This window comes from Schistosoma haematobium, chromosome 3 (assembly GCF_000699445.3).
Source record: "Schistosoma haematobium chromosome 3, whole genome shotgun sequence".
NCBI lineage: Eukaryota > Metazoa > Platyhelminthes > Trematoda > Strigeidida > Schistosomatidae > Schistosoma > Schistosoma haematobium.
The window spans coordinates 3,574,491-3,601,987 of NC_067198.1; the positions used below are offsets into that span (position 1 = coordinate 3,574,491).

The window sequence follows — 27,497 nt, forward strand, 5'->3', positions numbered from 1 at the left end:
ACAACGGACTTACCTTTATCAATTCCAAGTGTAAAGTAGTCCAAAGGCGACTATATGTGATATTTATAAGTATTTGAATTATAGTATGAACTAAGAATCCCAGAAATAACGTAATCAGATCAAGAAGTACTAGATGACCACAAACGAATGTACTGTATTTAGAATTCGAAATCAAACATTCAGTAAGTACAAAGGAATCATTAGTTCATTCGAAGACCATATCCGCCCACAGCTTATATTGGAGTTTAAGTGTCTGTAGTCGATTGTACGTCTTCTTCTTAAGTTCATCGTGTGTCTGTCCGACATTGTATCGGATAAAAACTCTGTATTATCTAGAACGTGCTCATTAGTATTAGAATTAACAAGCGAAATCGGAACAGACTCACCTGGGATTGCATACAATCAGCATGCCGGTTTTGTACTGAAATCATTAATATCTAGAACTCGAACAATAGATTGTTCAGCACTATACTCCCCTACGAAATAATGTGGGATCTTTATATCCACAAGTTATGCATGATGTGGCTTCATTTAAAACATATTTACCACATTGATTAGAGTATACATTGGAAGTGGATTTGTGATAAGGATGAACAGCAGTTGGTATGAAATCATCGGGATTGCAATCAAAATCGAGGTCATTTAGTACTCGTGCTTCGCATTGAACAAGTTTCCCACAAGAAACAAATTCATTATGAGGACAAATGATATTTGGTATGACATCAAGATTTGACTCTTCTGAAATATTTCTCTCAAATTTATTAAGAATGTCATTGCAGAGCGAAGGATCATTAGAAAAATCAACATCTATCAAGGCTGCATCAGGTTTTCGATCATGACTAGGTTCATTCAACATATTTTCCTCAGATTTGCAAGAAATTTCGTCAGAAATATGTGAATCATTAGGAAAAACCATACCTGGTACAATAGCATGAGAAATCTGATAAGTCGATTGATATGAAACTGTTGTCTCGCAAAGATTCTGAGTTTCACTTAACTCTGAACTGCTATATGACTGTACACTGTCTTTTAAAACCGTTGGTGAAAATAAATGATCATTATAAATACTCAACTTAATAGAATCAGAATCACAAGACTTAACATTAGTTTCAGCAAGATGAACAGTAGTATTACAGACTGACTGAATATGTCCAATATCACCACATCTAAAGCACTTAGAATTACGAAATTTATATGAATTAAAAGAGTGGAACTTGCCACAGGAAAAACATTGGCCAAAATTGTGCCCATCTTCGTGAACTGCATCCAAACTCAATGAATTTTCTGCAAAACCTTGAGCATGCAGTGGATTGGGATGACGTAATGTGGTGGAATTTTTTATATTCTCATGAATCATTTTCCAAAATCTTCCTCCTTTACGACATTCGGAATTTGTATAGTGAACATAGTCTAGCAGTAGATCCTTGAGAATTGTATAAGACAGCGAAACGGGCTTTTCCGGTAAAGCCAGATATTTTAATAAGCTATATGCTTTTTTTCCGATGCATGTGAAGAAATGTGCTACAGTATTAGCATCCTCATCATCTTCCTTGGTCATAGACCAAATTTCGAACTTTTCAAATTAATCCTCAAAAGCTTCAGAGGTTGAATGAATATCTAACTGTTCCACCACAGGCCCCATCGCGACGCCAATGTAGTATTTATAAGTATTTGAATTATAGTGTGAACTAAGAATCCCAGAAATAACGTAATCAGATCAAGAAGTACTAGATGACCACAAACGAATGTACTGTATTTAGAATTCGAAATCAAACATTCAGTAAGTACAAAGGAATCATTGGTTCATTCAAGCACCACACCATAGCAACAAATAAGGCAACTCGCCTGACAAAGTATCCCAAGTCGAAAGAGATTTATGAGTGAAGGTGCACTACGGTTTGAAGTCTTACACTAACTGCAACGAAAACACCTTACGAGCAAACCTTGCACCGGTAACATTGAAGCGCATTTTGGGCCAGTTCGACGGAAGAACTTTCCACACAATCTTCAACAGTTTTATTCGCCCTCATTTAGAGTACGGAAACATAGTATTTTGTCCCTTACTCCAAAAGGATATGGACGCTCTGAAGCGTATCCAACAGCGAGCCACACAATCACTTTGGAGACTCAAATTAAAGCCTTATGGAGAGCACCTTCAATCACTGAATCTTTACTCATTAGATTACAGGTGTCTTAGAGGTAGCCTAATGGCTTACAGCACCCTAAATACTTCTGAATATCCCCTAAACACCTATTTAAGCTTAATCCCAACACAAAGCTTAGGGGTAACACTCAGAAACTGGAGACTCAACACAGAAGAACGGACTGTAGACACACCTTCTATTTCACAAGAGTAGTCAAATGCTGGAATTCGCTGACGGCTGAGCTATTTCAAATGACTTATCAAGAATCCTTTAGAAGAAAACATGAAACATTCCTAAGGACTAAGGATATCTTATTACGATTTTTTCTCTTTCCTCTTTTGTCGATAATTTCCTAGGTTTCTACCTGGAGGTTTTCGTAATCCACTGCTACTAGATACAAAAGCCTGTTAATCAGAAGCTTCTTCTATTTCATCCAAAACCATTTAAACTATTTTGAACTACATGGTACACAAATCTACAAATAACTGCCGCACTGGCTATAAATAGTGGCTAGAATACCCCCAATAGGACAACTAAACACCTGGAATCGTATAAAAGCGTTAGCAAGTGAGCACATATCAATTAATTGATTTATATAAGCTCATGACAAGGAAATTCGAGGATATATATTGGAATTCTACTCGGTTATCGCCCTTCGGTTATTGACCTGAATGACCACTGATATGAGTATAACCAGTCCAATCGAATGGGAAGACTATCTCCCATGTCTCACAAGACTTGAAGCTGTACATAAACAACAAAGAAATCAATCGGTTAAAACTACTTCGTTACGACGATATTGGATATTGGTTTTATTGTTACTGTTAACCTGAGTAACATATTCGAAACGTAGCGCTATCAACTCATGGTTTCGCTTGTCAGATTGTATTGATTTCACTCTTGTGTTATTTATAATTGTTATGTATTGGTTTCAATAATAAATGTAAGTGAATTCTATGTATTTACTGGATCATCGGCTCACCTTTTCTGTCGTTTCCTCTTCCAGATTCTCTCAAATACTACTCACACTCAAGGTACATTCAATCTAGAAGCGAATCTGCCAGATGCTGTTTGTCACACCTGTCTGACCATTAAGTCTTCAGGACTGTATTGTTTTTGATCGTAAGTAATGCTCTATAAGTGGTTTACGTGATGTCTCGTAAATTTATGTTCTTTTTCCTTTTTGTCTTCATACGTTCCCGACTTTGGGCCAAAATGGACCAATTTCGGGTAAATTTCGGAACAACCCCATTAGTTATTCTGTATTAATGTCGATGAAATTCAGTCAACAAGCCTAATATTTTCGGAAAAATATCTCAAAGTCGTGATTTTTTTCTCAAAGTAAATAAGATCCTTCAAAATCTTCACACACATTTGAAATATGCTGTGAATCGCTAGTGGAAAATCCCAAAGAGGATTCTCTTTACTATCAAGTTTTGATATCACCTATCTGTTACATTTATAAGAACCTTGCATGTTTGTAGCTGATTGTCTCGTCTTTGTTCTTATCACCGAAGCCATTAGGTCGCCTACTCTCTATAGATCTACAGTGACTGTGTACAGTCACTTAAATGCAAAGTGAACGTCGTTTCACCAGATTTGATGAATTGTTTTTGGCATTCTATTGGATCTAAAGCCTGATCGATGTAATTCGGTCTCAACCGATCAATGCCACAAACCCGAATGTTTGAGCGTGCATTTTGTTACTGAATTGCTTTAAGCTGTTGTCAGTTGCCTGGATCCTAAAATACAGTTTTACAAGCCATAGTAGGGGTAAACTTAGCTCAAATCATTGCTGTGCTGTATGGGAACAGTTGGGAATCTTACAGTTTATTGAAGTTCTAAGATGATGCTTTACAATAGTTCGTCACAGCTTTAATATCAGCGCCCTCTAAGAATATGCTACTGTTTAATGAGGTAGATCACTGTCCATGATTTTCGTCACAAAATCAATGACTTTGTTATCATAAATGAAGTCATTCAGACAATACACACAAATCATTCAGTGACACATGATTATTGCTTAAGTCACTCATAATCCGTCCCACACTTGCATCTTAAGCTCGTACTGCTAGTTTTTGCCGAAGCTTATCTTTTATCTCGGAAAATAATATATTGTTTCTCTTTTTGTTCCTAACAGATTTTTATAAAGGCTAATCAAGCCGTTAGAGTGAAATATATGTGTGCTTTTCACTTTCCAGATATATAATCCAATAGAAACCATTCTGGAGAATAAACGTACGATGTCTTCAGTGATTTCTGACAAAAAGTGGAGCAACCTTAAATGCATTCTTGGACGTTCTGGTCCATTTCATCGGTCAGAATTCGAGCCGTCAAATGAAGTTTGTGCAATTTTTAATCCCGCGAAATTTCAAGCTCTTAAGCATGGTTAGAGAACATGTGAAAATCCTTGTCATTGGAGCTGGAGGTTTGGGTTGTGAGCTTCTGAAAAACCTTGTAGGTTTACATCTTGCGACTACTATTAAGTGTAGGCTATGATGGGGTTTTGTCATCTGGAGGTCATAGACATGGACATAATCGATATTTCTAATTTGAACAGACAATTTCTGTTTCGATCTCACGATGTCGGCAAACCGAAAGCCAATGTTGCAGCGGATTTTATCATGCGCCGCATTCCAACGTGCAAAGTTGTCCCACACTACAATAAAATTCAAGATTTCGGTGCGCCGTTTTATAAACAATTTAATGCTGTGGTTTGTGGTCTGGATTCAGTTACAGCTCGGCGGTGGATTAATTCTATGCTGGTGTGTCATGTATTGTTTTATATATTTCATTACTAAGCATTTCCAATGGTATTTTCAGGACAAAGGTGTATTTTTCACAGTGAAAATGTTTAGTTATATTTAATGAAACGAGTCTACAAGAACCAGCATATAACAGATTTTGTGTATGTAACATACGAAAGGACCTTATCATTGTACTGGAATCGCAATAATCTATTATTGGAGATTGGGGAAAACTATGTCAAATGTCACATTGCGGCGTAATTTCTACTTCTGATTTCTTTTGTGCTATCCGTTCTCCTGTATATTGAGAAACACTTTGCGCTTAACTTTTCATATAAATCTGCTATGTGTTTTATCACTGCTGGATACCTTTACAATTTGTCATTTTTTGCACATTACTTATCCTATACTGTTCTGTATTATTTTTTATGGACTATTAAGAAATGATTTTGCTGTGTTGGTTGGATTAGATATTAGCTGGAGTGGGTTAAATCTTTTGGTGTTACTGTAAACATAGTTGTTGATAAATATCTCAAACAGCTGTCAATCGTTATTGTCTGAAACAAACTACGTACTAGGTTCATATCGTCCACCGTGTATATCTTATAACATGACAAGACGCAGGTACATTCAAATTTATGTTCAGTGAAGAAGTTTCGGGGATTCTGTATCCATCACTCATAATGTATGTGGAAAATGTCTTAACGGCTGACCCTAACGAAAATGTTTCCTAGTGGACATGCATTCATATTAATTACTGTTCTCAGAAATGTCCTTTTATAAAAAAATCAGTTTATTTGCATAATTTTGTACATTTTTTGGTTATGAAGAGCCAAAAAAACGTAAGTATTATATGCGAAGAATTCTATGTCGTACTAAACATAACATTAAGTAAAGCGATTGTCATTATAAGTGTGTTTTATTTATTTCATTACAATGGATTTCGTTTAGACAAACCTGACTTTCCATCGGCAAACGAAAACGATTCAGTTTATGATAGCACTCTATGTAATGACAAAAGAGTTGTGTTAGGAATCTGTTTATTCTAAATAGTGTCATAATGGCCAAGTAGAAAGTAACATGAATCGAAGGTGATGGTATGCACTTATACCTTTATATTTACCTCCGTTTTACTTCTTTCTGTTGCATCGAAATGTAGTTTGTTAAACAAATACATTAAGACATTATAGCAGTCGGATAAAGTGTAAATTCATGCTCAAGACACTTGCAGATCATTCTTAATGTATGTTGCCATGTTTTAAAGTAAATTCTACTTTCACATTATCATCGATCATCATAATTGCTGACTGACACTTCCTTAAGGTAATGGCTCTTCGACTTATAACACATGAATTGGTTCATCTTAAAATATTCCAACTATTATTTATGATGTATCGGTATCAAGACTGCATTTTATTGACAATAAATTGTTCCCATTTGATACTATCAAAAATGGTATTTTTTTATTTAGCGAGCGCACTGTTTCCACATGGGTTGATTTTTAAATATTTTCTAATTGCCCACCGTATGTCGAATGTCTGTAATGTTTTTGTCTTTTTTTTCGTTTCTGTATTATAGGCAAGTCTGGTTCGTTATAATCCAGATGGTCAACCAGATCCAAACACTGTCATACCACTTGTTGACGGTGGGACAGAGGGATTCAAAGGACATGTCCTTGTTGTTCTGTATGGCCTGACTGGATGCCTAGAATGTACACTTGACCTATACCCACCACCAACCAATTTTCCCTTATGTACTATAGCGCATACTCCTCGTCTTCCAGAACATTGCATAGAATATGTGAGAATACTGTTATGGTCAAAAGACAATCCATTTGGAAGTAAGTTGATGTCCAGTATTTAAGCAAAGATGTTCAACTTTTTTATCTAATACACTGCTGAAAACGGTCGGAAGTGTTTAGTCATTGGTCCTAACATTGTCGCTACTAGAAAAGAAAGCACTGATTTTAATACGAGAGGATATTAGTGTGGCTCACCATTTTCAATGAACCTTGTTTTGAGGTACATATATATATATATAATCATAGAGTAGCTCATTGTGTAAGCAATGTAGATAGTCAGACACTACCTTCCATCAATATCTTTGTGATTTCACAAAAAGTGTGTATATCTTTGGTTGCCAATATTGTAGCTGACTGACTGCCAGTATTCTACACACCTTAAAATCAAATATGATTGACCTCATAAATCTGCCCATTTAGTGTTTGGCGAGTCAGTCTACAGATGGCTGTCCTACCAACTGTGGTGAGTTTCATCAAAATATTGCTAAGACATCTAAAACTTGCCACATAAGGACCTTGTCTAACCGGCCTCAAGCAGTTTACTCTTGAGCTCCATAACCACTCCCAAGTCTCTACGACCACTATTAATCCAGTTTATTCTTTGGGTTTCCCAAGAAGAAAAATCCTTCCACAGTATGGGCAACAGAAAAGTGACAGCTAACCTCATATCTCTACCCGGAATTCTATCTTCATCAAATATTCCATCTTCATTATCAACTCTCATCTTCTACTTCTTCAACGTGTGCCATAAAAGCTAACAGTTCGAGATTACAAAATACTGTTTCAGGTCTTTTGAAACTCCGCTTCAAACTACATGTTAGAACTTTTAATGTTTGGATCCCATATCAAGTCGGACAACAGGTATCACTAGCTAAGACCCTAGAATCTTGTGCCGTTAATGTATACTGTGCTTCCAAAGTACAAAAACTACTTTTATAACTTGTGCCTGCTAATTAGAGAACAGTGATTTATCGACCGAACCAATGACGCATAAAATCCGTACGAGCAGTCTAGAGTCTTTACCGGTCTTGCCTCCCGCCTAGCTCTGTCTGTTATGTGCAGAACATCAATCTCAGCCTCTGCGATATGAATCATTTATTTCAAACACACTGAGTTTGTATGCCAACCAAACAGACCACATTGTACTATAAAATAAAAAATAACATTTGTAAAAGATATAACCGAAAGTGGCTGTGAGTGTGGGAGACGGTAATTGGGCATAGCCGAAGAATGGTAAATCGTATAATAATAGTTCATAGGTCAAAATAAAGCTTTCAATAAGAGGAACACGAATATAAATAGTTTAGTTACTTAACAATTATACGATAAAAATATATGTATAGTATTAGTCCAGAAATAGATTACAACAGTTACCACTCATTATTCTCATCGCGATATAACACCTCTTTTTTGAAGATCCGGAGTTGATATTCGGACTTTATCCTCCCCTACAAATTAGTGTTGGATCCTCTTGTCCTCAAGTTACAATTAACGTGACTTTATTTGAAACATGTCTACCGTATTGAATAGAGAATCCACTAAAAGTGACTAGATAGTGAGGATGAACGCCACTGGATTTGCGGTCATCAGGGTCTGATTCTTCTGAAACATTTTCATCAAATTTATTGAAAATCTCATTAGTAGATAATGGATCACTAGAATAATCAGCATCCATCAAAATTGCGTTAGGTTCTTGATTATCATCTGATGTATCCGACATATTTTTCTCATTTTTATAAGAAATTTCATCAAGAACATTCGAATCGTTAAGATAGCCCATACCTGGTAAAACAACTAGAGAATCCCAATAATTAGATTCATCAGAAACTTTTATCGCAAAATGATTAATTTCATTTGGTGCAACTGCATTCATTATACTGCTCGATTTATTTTCTTTTTCTTCGTGGGTGGTTACTGCGGCAATTTCATAAACACTTGACAGGACATAGTCTTTTTGTGAGCTGGACAAGTCACTGTTTGCACATTCTGTTTCAGGGATAATGGGATTTGAACCCACTACAGGGCATGTCTCTAAAATGGACGTTTCTGGACGACTGGGCGGATCATAAATGACTGATACTGCTTCGTTTATATTAATGCTTGTCAAGGATTCCCGGAGGCTTTCGTCGACACGTTCATACGTTCTGCAGTCATTTCCCAGTTCTGTATGCAATTTGGAAATTAATTCATTAACTTCCGTCACATCTACAAATCATGGATGATTCAGTAGCCGTGTGTGTAGTTTGTCTATAAATTCCAACGGATTCTTTTTAAAACACTGCTGTTGTCGCTGAAATAGCAGCTGCAATTGATTAGGAGAGCCATTCTCTGTTTCTGTATGAATCAGCACGGTAATAGAAAAGACAGTATGACTAATTAACAACCAATTTCGTCCAAGGACATCGACGACAACTCTGTATGGTGATTGTTCGAAATAATTACACTGGTTTTCGTCCAATTACTGGCTAGCCTTGGTTCTTTTTCTTCACTCCGTGGCCAATTGTTATAACTTGTCCAACAAGCACTTTCTCCAGTTTTCTTCTGTTCTCTTATTTGCGACTTGGGGGGTTATAGCGTTCGAGTGTTTAAGTTATACGCAGTATATTAGGAATCTTAGCTTCTAGATTTAACAATTGGCGACGGAGTGAAGAAAAAGAACCAAGGTTAGCCAGTAATTGGACGAAAATCAGTAAGACAATATCATGTGGATACTCAAGGTCGAGAAGTCTTTCTTCAGGCAAAAGATCCACACCACCATTACTTACATCCATCAAAGCTGTTTCCAGAATGTTATCGATGGAAAAGTTAGCGAGGGATGATGAGATTGGGCAACCCTGCCTAACCCCACTGCTTGAATGGAACAATGGAGAGAGGTGGTTGTATGCCCTCACTCTGCCTGAGGTGTCTGTGTATAGGGATTTTAGGATGTTAATAAACTTCTCAGGCACACCCTTCTTCAATAGACAGTACCAGAGAATAACCTTGTCCAACGAATCGAAGGCGGACCTAAAGTCAAGAAAAACTACGATTGTTGGCTTGTGATAAGTATGACGGTGTTCTAACATTTGGCGGAGGGTGAATATATGATCAATACATCCTCGACCAGAACGAAACCCAGCCTGCTCTTCGCGAGTCAATCTTTCTCGGGTTTAGAAAAACCTACACAAGTATGATTAGCCAATAGTTTAGACACAATCGGTTAAGTTGACTGATATATTACCTAGAGTCTAGGAAATAGGTACAATCCCATCTGATTAGTATTGATCACTTATTGCTCCAGTTCACAAGAAAGGAAAACATTCACTTACAATAACCACAAAGGAATCAGTCTGGCTAATGTAGCGTCTAAACTATTAGCCTGAATAATATGTATATATATAATATTTACTAAAACCGATATCTTTTGTTGTTTTCGTCTTCTCGTGCCAATCTGGTGTGCTAACTTGTGTCAACAAACAGCTGTGCCAGGTTCTATGTTGATGACGTCTGTCTGACTCTTAACAAGTAAGAGACGTTATATATTGGCGCTATCCTAAAAGTTTTATTGTTTCGGCGAGCATATCATGTTTGAGATGCGTTGCGGTCATTTAGTCATGATTCATAATTCAGTCATCACAGTCGTTGAAATTCTCGAACATTCCTGCCAACCTTTTCTTGTTCTGTACTGTAACATATTTATTTATTTGAAATCATAAACATTGGTACAAGGAGGTACCAAATACATATGCGCCATGCAATAACAATGAGGTTAGTAGTAGTTATCATTAGTTTATGTGAGGGCCGTGATACTTCTTAGGTGCCTAAACTGAAGCAAGTAGTTCTCTTAGGGCGTCACACCCTGAGCCTTTGACCTAAAGGTCTAATCCACAAGGCAGTGGAGCAACGTTAGGGGATGCAACCACATGGTAGCCGGTGACAAACAATAGGTTCATGCGCCATTTGGTCCCTCAGGATCTTGGAGCCCATGTGTATCATTGGTTTGTAATCAGGGTTCTCCAACTCTCCTAGGTGGATCCACCAACCCTGTTAAAGCGTCGGACATTCACTTTTCATCCTCTCGATTTCGTAAACAATACCGCCGTCTCGAGAATGCAGTGAGTAGGTGTTATAATCTCTTTCCTACGGTTATGACCCAGCTATTCCTATTGCTTAGTATTCTCGGACACCGATTCACTCGACGAGTCCCCAAATCAGAACACGGTTGAACAGGAAAGAGATTATATTCCAAATAACAAGGTTAGATGGAAGTAAAAAGCAAATCAGTAGTGCAATAGGGGAAAGCATTAGTATATTTATAGTTTGTACATGAAAAGATTCTAGCGTAGTCCCCAAGTGTCGGCTAGTGCTGATTGGATAAGAATTAGCCAATCAGCGTGCACCAAAGCAATCGTGCATTGAGCATGCTTTAATCCAGTCTATGTCCCGCTAACAGTAGGAATTCCCTGTCAGTGGCCATACACCCATAACCATGTGGGAGGATTTCTAGAGGGAAAGTAGACTTTCGCCATCTTTGGCCGTACTTGGGCATTTATAATATTGAATAAAGCTATTATTATTACTATTACTCATAATTTTTCTTACTGTTTATCATATTTTGTTTTCACAGATAATGTTGCAATCGACGGCGATTCACCTGAACACATACAATGGATATATGAAAAGTCATGTGAAAGAGCTAAACAATTCGGAATTTCAGGTGTTACACTACGTCTTGTACAAGGTGTCGTAAAGCGAATAATCCCTGCTGTTGCTTCTACAAATGCTGTTATCGCAGCTGCATGTGCAACTGAGGTTGGTCTTCTAAATAGGTCGACTTTACTTCTTTCTATGTTGTTGGTATTCAATAAAATGCAACCCACTGTAACTAGTTAATATTCGCGTGCGAGGTCAAACGTTTTGGGTTCGGTTCCCGCATGCGAAGTTGGAGTTATGCACTTCTAAGGAGTTTCGTACTGAGAAGAAACGGTATCCCAGTGCCTTGAGATTTTCAGTGGTGATCTAGCTTAGATCGGTTCATAATTTTAATAAACTTCAATCTCCACAACCCCATAATGCCGATTAGTTTTGAATTTGTAGATTGTGTTACCTCATAATTTCACTTCTTCATAAATTCTTTTTCCTAATTTAGAATTAGTGGGGGTGTATTGTATTCTGATTAAAGACGTATACGAAGACTGGAGGTCATGACAAATCTTGTGACGATCCTGGTTTTGTCTTTTACATTATTCTTGATATTGAGGGGAGCTTCCTAAATTAAAGAGAATCTTTTTTGGCTGTTTTTAAACAGGATTTTTAGGAAATTGCTATTCTTGTTTAACAATTTATAGCTTTTGCAACCATTCCTTTTTCATAAGCAAAGGTGAATGGTGGATAGCAGTGGAATCCAGGACGCGCGTTTCGTTCTATTCGGGACTCATCAGCTGGATGTACCTGCATTCCAGAGTTGATGTTCACTCTTTTATCTTCACTTAGCTATCACTTCATTTATGTGTTGAGTTTTATTTCAATATTGCACTAGGATTTATGTACTTAAATAAGTAGATAAACTGTTCTCCTAAAGCACTTCAGTTAGCTGTATGGCGTGTTATGTATCTATACACGTCGTTGTGGTTGGAGTCAAAAACTAATTCAGATCAATCCTCTTTACAGAAAAAAAACAACATAGCTTTACGTAATCAGTCATCAGAGTATGGAATTACAGTGACTAATTTATATGATGCCATTTCAGTCCTCTAAATACATTGATTTTTTATGTCTTCGCCGGTTCTCTTTCACAGGTCTTCAAACTAATCACATTCTGTTACAATTATTTAGATAATTACATGAATTTCAGTGATATTGATGGAGTTTATACCTATGGTTTTTCTGTTGAACGCAAAGTAAGTGATTCTAATTGCTTTTCTTTGATGTCTTTAATAGATAGAAAACAATTCATCCTTATGGTTTCTCTTCGGATCTGAAATCGCAAATTAAATGCTTTTTATGCGTTTATATTTGTTTATTCAGTCAAATTACTTTTTTTGTATGACTATGTTCCATGCATTCAGGCAACCAGAAATGAACCTGATTAAATTCCTTTTAAACCCATGATCCTAAGGTTCCAGATCGAGTATCTAAACTACAAAGCCTTTACACCGACGACATTGGGACAAATTGATACACAATCTATCTTATAAATATCATAGAGATGTTTTTAAGATTGACTGTAATCTGTTTCATAGTTTTTTACGTTAACTACTACTTCTAAATGATATAAAGGTGAAATATTTTTCACATAGTTTCACGTTCAATCGTAAGCCTTAAATTATTAATCTTTTGACTTTCTTTTCAGACCTTTTTTTCCACTTGTCTCATTCATTTCTTCTACGCTTTGACTTATGATGTATTATAGGTTACTAAAATCTTGTTATGTATTTTCGAGTTATGTAGAGATTGTGTCTTAAATGGTGGTTGGAGGTATTCAACAGGAAACCCTGGACCCGGGTTTCGTGCTATTTGGCACTCGTCAGCAAGGTGTACCTGTAATGTCGAGGGAACTGGTACTCCCTGACGGATTCGATCCCGTGTCACCCAGCTTCACAGTCAGAGACGTTACCACTGAGCTATCTGGGCCGCGACCGACCTCTTGTAGGACTGAGATGTAGTCACAAGAGATTGCGTCTGTTTTTCCAAAATGCGTTTCATAGAAGTTAATATAATTGGGTTGAATAAGTTTCTATTAGGTGGGATTCAGAAAAATCATGGCATTGTGTTATGAGATCAAATCAATCGATTTGTTTAAGTTTTCTGCAATAAATTTTAATATACTAAGAAATACTGTGGAAAATAAAACTGTTAATCATTGACATTGTTGGTATATATATGTATATCTTTGTTTTTGCTCGCTTTGAGATAATAAAGGGAACTGTGTGTAGCTAATTTATTTACGTGATTCCAGTTTTATTCAAGTAATGATTATTGAATATGACAATACGATCCTTTGATATTTTCTTATAATTTTCAACGAACAGTTATCATATTTTCAGAACGCTTAACTCCTAGATCACTGAGCTGGCATCCAACGGTGTTAATGTCTAACTTCAATCGATCTATGGTCTTGCATATCCTTTCATCTGTTGTCTGAGGTGGATAACTGTCTTAGTGAGAAGCCGTGACCAGTAGAGTCCAATCTGTGTCGGGTGGAGACAGTTATTTACTTCAAACAACGGCTGAAGGGTTGTGCTAAATCACGGATCGATTGAACTTATTATATTTATTTTCGATTATTTATGGTCAGCATTTATTGTTAATGTCCTATTTAAATTGTTGGAAATTTTCTATTTTGAAAACTTACTATAGGCTGATTGTCTTGCCTGTAACAGTGTGCCACGAACTCTTCGATTGAAGACTACTTGTACTCTAAGAGATGTTATAAACGTTTTGAAGACAGATCCTGAGTTGTGAGTATTGTACTATTATTATAAAATGTTTTGTAAACTAAACGACAACAGAGAAATTTATATTATTATATTATGGAAGTTTCATGTTGTTTATTATTACACCTTCACAATTGTGATTAAATATCTCTGTGTTATTGTGGAGTTTTTCATCGATGTACTAATAAGTGTATTCCCATTTAAAATAATCTTAATTTCTCCAGTTCCCATTAGAGTTTTATGTATATCCTCTTGTATTGTAAGTGATTATATCGTCATCATTCAGTCTACTAATATAATACAGATATTTAACGATATGTGAGTGTTATTTTACTTCAAGAGAGCACTAGTCAATGTAGTTCATTAGATATGTTGATAACTGACTATACCTTACAATACAATCTCAGATTTATATGAACTAAATTACGTTCTTTTTTCTGGTCACATCCGTCGTGATGTGCGGGCGAGAATAATAATGATTCGTTGTTTGCTTAGTCAGACTTGTAGATAGTCTGACAGGTGTTTGATGAGTTATATATTCTCCTATCCTTATTATTGGATTGTGTCGGATTGATGTCGGTTTTGATTTAAAAATACATTTACGTTTTAGTCAGGCTAATCACGTGTTTTAGATCTGTAGAGTAGACACTGAGAGGGAATCTGGTGTAGATATTCGTCTAAGGCAAATTGACGTCCCATTCGTGTAGACGAGGAAAATCCGATCGTTATAACACGTTGTAAACATGATGCATTTGGAACAGTAACTACTTAATACCTCTTTTCCATAACTACATATCAGTTCTATAACAGAATAAAACATTGTTACTTTATAGTGGTTGTTTTTAGTCAAACCTTTCACATACATACTTTATTATTATCGGTAAACAGTCCAATGAATCTGTTGTAACTGCAAACATATTTAAAGCGATTAACACCTTTGGCTAGTGTATTTCTTATACGTAAAGCATGTTTAACGGTGGATAAGTCCTTGAATATTTCTAACATAAAAAGTGATAAATAATGGCTTCATCAGTATTATATATATATATCACTTCATATTTTGTCCTATTTTCTAGTCAAATGCAGTCACCCAGTATAACAACAATTATTGAAGATCAACATCGTTCATTGTATATCAATCTTCCAGAACTGGTTGATACACTTAAACCGAATTTGTCTAAAACTCTTCAAGGTAGGCATATTAACTATTTAAGTTTTCTTACTTCAGCATTATTCAACCTATTTAAATGAAGTGAATTCATATTTTAAATATTTTTTCTAGTTGTAACGTTTATTTTAAATCTCAATAATTCAATTCCTGTTTTCGAAGATTGAATATATTTGAAGATAATTCTTGGTATGAAATGACATCAGTCGAAGAAGTGCTAGAAGTAATCTTTTTGATCACTAACTTCAATTCTTTCCATATTTGAATCTAGAATCTATAGTTACAAAGCAAAACACAATGACTTTTCAATACTGGCCATTAGTTTTACTTTAATTCCACTTTCGAAAGTGAATTCGAGCCATTTTACAAGTTGATTTTTATAAATAATATCTGATAATCTTGTCTCGGTATGTGTTCTATTGCCAGTTCATTGAAAATTTTTTTCGTCTAACCGACTTTATAGCTGTTTAAAGTTGAAAATCTTAACAGTCTCTGTCTGACTTCAAGCATTTTGATAGACTGATTGATAATTATGATCAATTAATCTATAAATCTTCTGAATACTGACGAATCGATGTTTAGTTTCATTTAAGTAATTTATCAATCTGATTAACTGTTATTACTTAGGTAGATAAATTTGCTATTGGCACATAGTTGCAGCAAATCTGTAAGTATTAATATGGTGTATGCTGAGATGGTGGAGATTTGTAGCTTAGGTGGATGATGTTAATGTAGTTTGGTTCTATGCGCTGGATGTTTTAGCCTTGGAGCTTTCATTGTTCTTTTGAACGACGTTATCTGCAGAAACTTCAGGTAGAAGTCAAGTATTCGGATTTCTCCACATGTGGTTCACAGCTTGTCCTGTACACTCCGACACATCAGCACATCGACATCGAGGTGTTGATCATCATCAATGTAAAGCTTGGCGCAGATGTCCTTTGGGCCTAATTCCCATACCTTATTATGACAACAATGTGAAGTTATCAGTATAGGGTTGAGGAGATTGTTAGGTTTTTATGGAGATCATGAACCGGTCAATGTTAGACCACCATTGAAAACCTGAAAGCGCTAGACGGCCCTTTCGTCCAACTATGGAACTCCTCAGCAGTGCAATATCGTGGATTGGTTGAAGATGGCGGTCTCATATCGATCGGTTTATGATTTCAATAAAAACCCAATAATCTCCACAACCTTATACTAGTAAGTATCATATGCTCATTAGTGAATAGTTTAAAAAGGTAATTGTCGGAGTTCTAGTAAGAAGCCATGACCAGTGAAATTGAGCCATGTCGGGTGTGAGGCAGTTACCCATTGCAGACAATGGAAGATGGTCGCACAACATCGTGGATTAGTTGAAGCAAGATACTAACACTTTTCGACCTCGGCTCAGTGGTCTAGGGGTTAAGCGTTTGCGTGCAAGGTCGAGGGTGCTGGATTCCAATCTCACATGCATGATCGCGGATACGTACTGCTGATGAGCCCCATATTAGGACGAAAAGACTTTCCAATGCTTCCAGGTTTTTAATGGTGGTCTAACATTGATATGTTCATAATTTCAATAAAAAAGTATGAAGTTAACGGTCTAAATGACAAAAAATATCGAAATATAGTATTAATGACAGTGAAAAGGAATAAGCATAAAGAATATAGTCCGAAAAACATAGTCGAAAGTTATACACTAAGAATTGTTGAAACTCAAATATCAAACAGAAGATAAAAAATATGTGGATTTTTAACTACTGATACATAAATGTAATGAATATCAGCTTGTATATATCGTTATATAGCCTATATTTAAAGTTTCAAACTTTTTATTATGAAGATTTAGTACGGAGCTCTTGACGAATGCATTAAATCAACTGATATCCTTCTTTTTTTATTTACAATGTTCAGACTATGTTTTACTTAATACGAATTCTATTTCCAAGTTCAGTTTATTTATTTATTTGAACACATAGATATTGGTACAAGGAGGCACCAAATACATATATGCCACACAAATCTCATTTGATTTGTGTGAGGGCAGTGATACTCTCCGGGTACCCAAGCCGAAGCAGGTAGTTTTCTTAGGAGGCCACAACCGGAGCCTTTGATCTTAAGGTCTGATCCATGAGGCAGTGGAGCATCGTAAGGAGATGCAGTTTCATGGTAGCCAGTGGCCTACGATTGGTTCATACACCATTTGATCTCTCAGAATCCTGGAGCCCATGTTCACCATTAGTTTGTAATCACGGTTTTTCAACTCCCCTAAGTGGACCCTCCATGTCCACCAACCCTGTTAGAGCGCTGGACATTCACTTTATAAAATCTGTTAATTTTTTCAGATCTATTTATTATAGTTCTAAAGTTTAGTTGTAGAAGACATTAACACTGTTGGATACCAACTCAGTGGTATAGTGGATAAGCACTCATATGCAAGACTGATAGACTCTGGGTTCGAATCTTGCGAGGCGAGATCGTGGATGCACACTTCTGAGAAGTTCTATACTAGGACGAAAAAACCGTTCAGTGCTTCCAAATTTTTTATGGTGATCTAGCTTCAATTGACTGATGAATTCAAAGTTAACAACACATCTAAATGATTGGACTATAATATTAAAATAATTATTCATCTTAATGTTTTAATAACATTTAGAATAAATTCAATAATTTTTTCGTGTGTAAACATCATTCTATTGTATTTAAGTATGCTTATCATTGATTGTTTATATTTATTTATTTATTAATAGAACTTGGTCTTATTAATGGTCAAATAATTCATGTTAGTGATATTACAACACCTAGAACATTATCTATAAAGCTTCATTTGGATGATAATTATAATGCAAATCATTTGATCACTATCAATTAACTTCATTAAAATAAATTGTTTATTAATGATGATAACATGATTATTATGTCTTATGTCTTTGTATATGATTATTTTAGTTGTCATAATAAATATAACATTATTTGTTGTTTTATTTTCTCTTTTTAAATGATACTACTTTATGGTGATTTTTCTTTTTCTATTCATGAGAATGTTTATGTTAGATATTTGAAAGTCATTTTCAACATAGCTGTTATTGTTGTTTGTTTGTCAAGAGTAGCATTTAGTGTATGTTTGTTCTTATAAAGTTCAAAGTGTATCTGTATCTGTTTGTTCTATTTATTTATTTATTTATTTATATTTATTTTAACACATAGATATTGGTACAAGGAAGCACCAAAAACATATGCGCCACACAAATCTCATTTGATATGTGTGAGGGCTATGATACTCCCACGAGTGCTCAAACCGAAGCAGGTGGTTTTCTTAGTAGGCCACACCTGAAGCCTTTGACCTGAAGGTCTGATCCACAAGGCAGTGGAGCAACGTAAGGAGATGCAGTCCCATAGTTGCCGATGACCAACGATTGGTTCATATGCCATTTGTTCCTTCAGGATACTGGAGCCCATGTGTACCATTGCTTTGGAATCAGGGTTTTCCAACTCTCCTAGGTGGACTGTCCATGTCCACCAACCCGGTTAAAGCACCGAACGTTTGCCTTTCGTCCTCTGAATTTCGTAAACAACAGCGATGCCACGAGAAGGCAGTGAGTAGAACTTTCCTGGCAGAGGCTATATACGCGTGGCTATGTTTGTTCACGAAAGATAATGCATGGATCATTCAATATTACAGTATTGAATGTAGTTATACCGCTTTGCATTGTGAATAACTAACCTTTTTTTCATAAATTAATGTAGTTAAGAAATGTATTTTATTATATTTACATAAAGATTTCTATCCCTTATGTATTTTGAGTGTAGAACATTTACCGTTGTTGCTACCTTGACGTGGTGGTCGGGCTTGCCTATCGTGATGAAGCAACCGAGCTATACTGGCTGGAACAACCGTTCCTCAAGGTCCTACCATGTCAGACAGGTCGGTTGAAGAGCGGTAAGACTAAAAGCAACAAACCCAAGGTCCGAAGGCGAAGTCGTACTACTGACTGTACAGAAATGTGACAGCAGTAAGATGTTTCCTTCAGACAACCAGCATGACAGTGATGCTGCCTTCCCACAAGGAGGGGTGGGGTTAGAAAAGGTCGACTCTAAAAATGCACACCTCGCCTTATCCCACGGCTATCCGTCTCCGGCAGTAAGGTTTCAATAAGTACGGAGCTAACACAAAAATTACCCATAACAAGGTCGTGTGTGACCGACCTCAAGCAGTTGTCTCTTGGGCACTGCGGTCACGCTCTCAGGTCACTAAGACCACCTTTAATCCAATTTACTTTTCAGGTACCTGCAGAACAACCCTTCCACGGTGTGGGCAACCGGGAAGTGATAACCGCCCTCATACCTCTAACAGCACGCAAGACCACTGTATTCATAATCATTCTCCCTCTTCAATTCCTATTATTCCTCCTACATCGACTTTCAACTTTAAATTTCCTCTCTCGGCTTCCACCTCAAGTGTCACCATAGCCAACGATTCTTGTGCGCAAAACACTGTCCCAGGTCTACTGAAACCTCGCTCCAAATTACACATTGGAGCCTTCAACGTACGCACCCTATGTCAAATCGGTCAGCAGGCTTCCTTGTCTAAAACCCTAGAGTCTCTTACCATTGACGTGTGCTGTGTCTCCGAAACACGCATACAGGATTCCAGTGTGGTTATTCACTTGACCTCACCTCGGCAAAACGGAGAGCCAACGAGATACACCCTTCGTGTATCTGGTGACCCGATGGCAAGTTCTCGTGGACTGGCAGGTGTAGGCATAGCACTAAGCATGAGGGCGGAACTAGCACTGCTAGAGTGGATCCCCGTCAACAGTCGTCTATGTGCTGTTCGGCTGAACGGCTACGTAAGAACTCGGAAGGATAGGGACACACGTCGTTGCCTTTTTGTCGTTTCTGCCTACGCTCCCACTGACTGCAGCTCAGATGAAGTGAAAGATGAATTTTACAGAAAGCTGTCCGAACTTCTTCAGAAAGCTAAACGCTCAGACATAGTACTCGTAGCAGGTGATTTTAATGCTCAGATAGGCAGTTTAAACCAAACAGAAAGGCATTTAGGTGGATATTTTAGTATTCCGACACAGCGAACAGATAATGGTGATCGTCTGCTGCAGCTATTCTCAGGCAATCGTTTATTTTTAGCAAACACAAATTTTAAGCATAAGGAGAGACATCGTCTAACATGGCGACCCCCTACACCAAACCAACGATGGACTCAAATAGACCATATTGCCATCAGTCATCGTTGGAGAGGGTCGGTAGAAGATTGTCGCTCATTCTGGAGTACCTGCTTGGACTCCGACCATGCCCTAATACGGGCACGCATCTGCTTGCGCCTCACTGGACGCAAAAAACCACATTAAAATGACCCGTTAGAACTGAGTTGAGTAACGAGAAAACCAAAAGTAGGTTCCAGGAACAACTGAGGTCACACTTAGGTAGATGTGAAGACGAGGCTGACCCAGATGTTGCTTGGAAGGACATACAATCAGCTGTGGAAACAGCAGTGACATCTATTAGTGACTTAAACCACAGAGTTGCAAGGAACCAGTGGATTTCTTCAAGGTCTGTCACACTGATGGATTCTTGCAAACTCGTCCCACCAGGTTCTGAACATGATGAAGAGCGTAAAGAAATCAGATCTAGGTTAAGAAAAAGTCTAAAGAACGACCGTGAGCAGTGGTGGGTAACGAAAGCAAAAGAGATGGAAAAGGCGGCGACTATAGGGAACACAAGACAGCTTTACAGACTAATAAAAGAAACTGGAATTAATAAGTCAAGTGTAAGTGAGATTATTTCGGAAAAAGATGATACTCTCATCTGCTCCCAGTCCAGACGTTTAGAACGATGGGCGGAACATTTTAGAGAACAGTTCAGTTGGCCTCCAGCTACTCTACAACTACCCATCATTCCCAGACAGTGTGAATGGAACACTGAAGTAGGTCCCCCGACTCTAGCAGAAGTTCAAAAGGCTATAGTTAATCTGAAACGAGGAAGGGCAGCTGGTCCAGATGGATTGGCTGCAGAGGTCTTTAAGGATGGTGGTCCAATTTTAGCGATTAGGTTGACTAATATTTTAGCTAAGATCTGGGAATTAGACGTTATCCCATCTGACTGGTCGCAATCACTTATCGTCCCAATATATAAGAAAGGGTCAAAATCATCCTGTGACAACCACAGAGGGATTAGTTTAACAAACATAGTATCTAAAATACTGGCCTCGATAATTATCAAACGCCTAACTAAGACTCGTGAACTACAAACTCGAGAGAACCAAGCTGGCTTAAGACCTGGTCGTGGCTGCATCGACCACATATTCCCCATTCGTCAGGTTCTAGAACACAGGCATACCTATCGGCGTCCGACGATGGTGGTCTTTCTTGACTTAAAAGCAGCATTTGACTCGGTAGACCGCGAGACTCTGTGGCAGTGTCTGTCATTGCAAGGCGTACCTCAGAAGTACATAAACCTTGTGAAGGCTCTTTACTCGAACACTACTAGTCGAGTCAGGGCTTATGGCGAACTGTCATCTAATTTTGCAACCTCAAGTGGTGTCCGTCAAGGCTGTCCACTTTCTCCATTTTTGTTTAACTTCATCATAGACCTATTGATGGAAATAACACTCTCGTCGACTGAATTCTCGGGCATTGATCTCCTTCCAGGAGGTCCACTTATCGACTTAGAATACGCAGATGACATAGTCCTGTTTGGTAAAGACGCTGATAGAATGCAAAGTCTTCTGGTAGCACTAAGCAACAATACCAGAATGTTTGGGATGCGCTTCTCTCCCTCTAAATGCAAGTTGTTGCTTCAGGGCTGGTCTGCGTCGACACCTGAACTAAGGAAAGGGAGTGAAGTAGTCGAACGCGTCGACAACTTCATTTATCTTAGAGGTCTGATCAGCCCTAATGGGTTGGTATCGGACGAAATCTCAGCATGGATTCTAAAGGCTCGTTTGGCTTTCACCAACTTAAGTCACCTATGGCGAAGGCGAGATATCCGTCTATCAATAAAAAGACGAGTATACTGAGCTGCAGTTCGTTCTGTTCTACTTGACGGCTGCGAAATGTGGCCATTAAGATTAGAAGACACTCGTAAGCTACTAATATTTGACCACAGATGTCTTGGGAATATTGCTCGCATCTGCTGGGATCACCGGGTAATTAATAGTGAGGTTAGACGCAGGGTATTAGGGAATGATGGTAAATCAGTTGATGAGGTTGTGAATCTTCATCGACTGAGATGGATGGGCCACGTGTTACGTATGCCTGAACACTGATTATCACGACGCGCAGTGCTGACTAGTGTTGGAGACGGTTGGAAGGAGGATAGGGGCGGCCAAACCAAAATGTGGCATTAGTCCTTGAAGTCACTAACTTCTGGTCTGAGCCATGTTGGTAGATGCAGACCACTTGGTTGGGGTCCGCGTGACAATCGTAACCAATGGTTGGAGACTCTTGGTGACATGGCTCAGAATCGATCACAATGGCGTCGGTGTATACACTCCCTGTCTTCCCTTAAACTAAGAGATTAAAATCACTTCATATCTTTCTTTCTGCCAACTAATTCTTTCTTCCTATACTATATCCTTATTGCAATCTTTCTCCTATATATTACCACCTTTGACCTAACCACTCCTATGAATCCGCTGTTCATCTTGCTGTGCTAATGAGGTATGGCAACTTGGACCGATGCACATATGTGCCTGGTCCTACGTTGTAGCTGACTGACTGTTTCAGTGTTAAGAGTTTCTTGAATTTGTATGTATTCAAGTCAGTACTAGATGTAATGATTTCTAGTACATACGATTTGTTGATGCTCATTATTATTGAGCTTAAAGTTAGTTTTGGATACTTTCATTATTGTTTCATTCTATACAATGTCATTTATAATTAGGCCAAGATTACATCGACAATGTATCATCATCTAACAACTGTTTTAATTTCCTGTGGTTTTTACATTGAATATAACATTAATTTTGATCGGTTAACTTTCTAGGATTGAAATTACTGACACATATATTTAACGGGTAAAATTATTTAAGATAAAACTTAAAAATTAGTTTTATCTGATGGCTAGTGTTGATAGAAATCATACCTTAAATTCTTGTCAAAATAATTTAATATACTTCCGAGATGAATATTCTCATCTGATCCCTTAGTGTTCCTGAGTGTTGTTAGAGGTATGAGGGCGGCGGTTATCAATTCCCGGTTGCACACACTGTGGAAGGGTTCTTCTGGAGTTGCCTGAAAAGAAAATTGGATTAGAGGTGGTCTTAGTGACCTAAGAGCGCAACCGCAGTGCCCAAGGGAAAACTGCTTGAGGTCGGTCACACACGACCTTTTTATGAGTAATTTCCGTGTCAGCTCCGTACTTGTTGAGACCTTCCCGCCGGAAACGGATATCCATGGGATAAAGCGAGGTGTGCATTTTTAGGGTCGACGTTTTCTAACCCCACCCCTCTGCCCTCAAATGCCCTGGTATGGCCGAGAGTGGGGTGGGTTCGCCCTCCCTCTCGAAATACTTTCACACGGACACGGGTATACAGCCTCTGCCAGGGAAGTCCTACTCACTGCCTTCTCGTGGCGGGGGTGTTGTTTACGAAATTGCGAGGACGAAAAGCGAATGTCCGACGCTTTAACCGGATTCCAAATCAATGTTGCACATGAGCTCCAGTATCCTGTGGGAACAAACGGCGTGTGAACCAATTGTTTGTCACCGGCTTCCATGGGACTGTATCTCCTTACGATGCTCCACTGCCTTGTGGGTCAGACCATCAGGTCGAAGGCTCGGGGTGTGGCCCCCTAAGATAACCACCTGCTTCGGTTTGCGCACCCAGGCAGTATCGCAGCCCACACACAATTAATTAACTGAACTGTCAATGATCATGGAAACTTATTCTCTTGCTTCGACGAACATTCAAATGATTCAATCATTATTATTTACTGCGTCATTATTCACACTCCATTATTCCCACTCTCTTTATACTTATTTTTTCAACTTATGCATCAGCTCGTCTATGGTGGAAATTCGACTGTATCTAAACGTTCTCGAGTCACTGTCCAGTTGAAAATTGTATGTTACCACCGAATACGAGAACTGAAGCAGTTTTTCTGAAACCACGTGCACCATTCAAACTGGCTGCCTTCAACATTCGCACCCTGTGGCATCTTCGTCTGGTCTTGCTGGCGTTGGTGTCACACTAAGCGCTAGAGCTGAGGCAGCCCTAGTCGATTGGATCCCCATTAACACTCGGTTATGTGCTGTTAGATTAGAAAGTTCCATCAAAGTGAGAAGAAATCGGCGTGAGAAACGATGTCTTTTCGTCATCTCCGCCTATGCCACGACAGATTGCAGCCCGGATGCAATCAAGGATGAGTTTTACTACCAGTTATCTGTTCTTCTCCAGAAAGTGCGTTCGACAGATATTGTAGTACTAGCCGGAGACTTGAATGCTCAGGTCGGGCGTCTAGGCACAGAAGAGAGTCGTTTAGGTGACCGATGGGGACTCGTTGGTCGCAGGTCAGATAACGGGGACCGTCTACTGCAACTGTGCACAGACCACAACCTGTTTCTGGCTAGCACTAACTTTCGGCACAGTCATCGCCGATGTGCCACCTGGCGTCCTCCCTCTGCATCTCAATCCTGGACTCAGATTGATCACATCGCGATCAGCTACCGCTGGCGTGGTTGTGTACAAGACTGCCGCTCCTTTTGGAGTACCTATCTGCCTTGGTCTGTGCCAATATTACCTTACTTTTCAGTGGCCAACGAAGTGACCGCCATCAACGGATTGATATTAGCAAGCTGGTTGCAACTTCTGTTGCAAGTAAGTATCGAACTGAGCTAGCCTCTAGGCTAGCTACCACTCCACCGGAAAGTATAGATGAGCATTGGTTGCAATTGCATGACGCCATGAAAATGGCGGGTACAGTCAATTGTGGGTTCGCGAAACGTCCCGCTTTTAAGCACTGGCCTTCCTCAGGCTCCTTACAACTCATTGAAGCCCGTCGGTCTACTCCGGGTGACCGTGAGTTTGACCACAAACGAAGGATGTTACATGAGGAAATTGGGCAAAGCTTGCGTAAGGACCGAGAAGCCTGGTGGTCGAATCATGCTAATGAGCTGGAAGCAGCAGCTGCGTCTGGTAATTACCGGAAGCTCTTCCAACTCATCCATATCTTTAAAAAGGGTTCACGTCGTTCCTGTAACAACTATCGGGTGATAAGTCTACTTCCGATTGCGTCCAATCTATTGGCTTATCATACTTGTGTAGGTTTTTCTAAACCCGAGAAAGATTCACTCGCGAGGAGCAGGCTGAGTTTCGTTCTGGTCGAGGATGTATTGATCATATATTCACCCTCCGCCAAATATTAGAACACCGTCATACTTATCAAAGACCAACAATCGTAGTGTTTTTTTGACATCAGGGCTGCCTTCGATTCGTTGGACAGGACTGTTCTCTGGAATTGTCTATTGAAGAAGGGTGTGCCTGGGAACTTCATTAACATCTTAAAAGCCCTATATACAAACACCTCAGACAGAGTGAGGGCACACAATGACCTCTCTCCATTGTTCCACTCAGGCAGTGGGGTTAGGCAGGGTTACCCAATCTCACCATTCCTCCTCAACTTTGCCATCGATGACATTCTGGAAACAGCTCTGATGAATGTAAGTAATGGTGGTGTGGTTCTGTTGCCTGGAGAAAGACTTCTCGATTTTGAGTATGCGGACGATATTATCTTACTGTGCGATAATGCCCAAGGCATGCAATCCGCACTTAATCAGTGTCCGTAGGTATGGTTTGTGCTTTGCACCTTCGAAGTGCAAAGTACTTCTACAAGACTGGCAGGATTCCAATCCTGTACTCACTCTGGATGGTGAGCAGATAGAAGTAGTGGAGAAGTTCGTGTATCTGGGTAGCTGCATAAGTGCTGGTGGGGGTGTGAGTGATGAGATTAATGCACGAATAGTGAAAGGCAGGGCGGCTTATGCCAATCTGGGCCATCTTTGGCGCCTTCGTGATGTTAGTCTGGCTGTAAAAGGTCGGATTTACAACGCGTCGGTGAGAGCAGTTTTGCTCTATGCTTGTGAAACCTGGTCTCTCCGAGTTGAGGACGTTAGACGACTCTCTGTGTTCGATCATCGTTGTCTCCGAAGGATTGCTGACATCCAGTGGCAACACCATGTCAGTAATGCAGAGAGGTTCGGCATCGTGTGTTCGGGCACAGATATGATAATGCAATCGATGTCACCATCTTGAAACGCCGACTTCGGTGGTTTGGACATGTTCTCCGAATGTCGTCCCAGAGAATTCCACGTCGTGCATTATTTACCGACTCTAGCACTGGTTGGAAGAAGCGGAGAGGTGTTCAGTGCATGACATGGTGTCGTGGCATGAAAGAAAGCTGCAAAGGGCTGGATTCCCACCCCTCCTTGTGGGAATGCAGCATCGCTGTTATGCTGGCTGTCTGAAGGAAACATCTTACTGCTGTCACATTTCTGTACAGTCAGTAGTACGACTTCGCCTTCGGACCTTGGGTTTGCTGCTTTTAGTCTTACCGCTCTTCAACCGACCTGTCTGACATGGTAGGACCTTGAGGAACGGTTGTTCCAGCCAGTATAGCTCGATTGGTTAATTGCGATAGGCAAGCCCGACCACCACGTCAAGGTAGCAATAACGGTCGGGTAATCTGATCCCACATCCGAATAATTTAAATGGCGTGCTTCTGACTATTTCCTGTCATGAACATATAGCTGCTGATGTTTCTTTCTAATGAAATAAATATTTAACATAAGAGTTTCCGTTATTCTATAACATTAGTTGAAAATCATGGATGAAATAATTCATATAGCTTACTTTGTTAATTAGTTGTGAAAATACTTTTATTCATGGATTGATTTCTACTAGGGAGAGCTGTTTCTTCTGTTATCGAGAGTTCTCGATAACGGGCATTCATAACCTCACCTAGAATCGACTTTAAATACTTTAAGTTCGCTTTACTATTATTTAAGGTACTGTATTAGAATCCATTGATTCACCATTCCAACTTCAACCAGTAAAGCGACGATAATCGAATCCCATTATGTTGGTTTCATCACTGAATATGGTGAAATCGTAGTAGCAAAAACCTCACTAGAATGCTGGGATTTGATCTCATGTATGTTTACGATTATTGTTTAGGTGTTTATGTCGATTAGTTCAATTCTATATAGTTTCTTTGAATAAGTGTTAGAACA

At 38.8% G+C, this 27,497-nt stretch overlaps 1 protein-coding gene across 1 annotated transcript in view; it reads left to right on the forward strand.

Annotated features, from left to right (window-relative positions):
* Positions 1-2,895: 2,895 nt before the first annotated feature.
* Positions 2,896-27,497, forward strand: part of UBA3_1 (NEDD8-activating protein uba3) — a 42,500-nt gene continuing 17,898 nt past the window's right edge. Inside the window, exons 1-10 of the mRNA XM_051212795.1 lie at positions 2,896-3,087; positions 3,151-3,266; positions 4,346-4,486; positions 4,521-4,601; positions 4,637-4,909; positions 4,947-6,731; positions 8,688-8,926; positions 11,299-12,571; positions 14,031-14,131; positions 15,184-17,934. Coding sequence (XP_051068711.1) covers positions 4,388-4,486; positions 4,521-4,601; positions 4,637-4,909; positions 4,947-5,012 — 519 coding nt within the window. The 5' untranslated portion in view covers positions 2,896-3,087; positions 3,151-3,266; positions 4,346-4,387 and the 3' untranslated portion in view covers positions 5,013-6,731; positions 8,688-8,926; positions 11,299-12,571; positions 14,031-14,131; positions 15,184-17,934. Of the gene's footprint in view, positions 3,088-3,150; positions 3,267-4,345; positions 4,487-4,520; positions 4,602-4,636; positions 4,910-4,946; positions 6,732-8,687; positions 8,927-11,298; positions 12,572-14,030; positions 14,132-15,183 lie in introns of the transcript that reaches the window.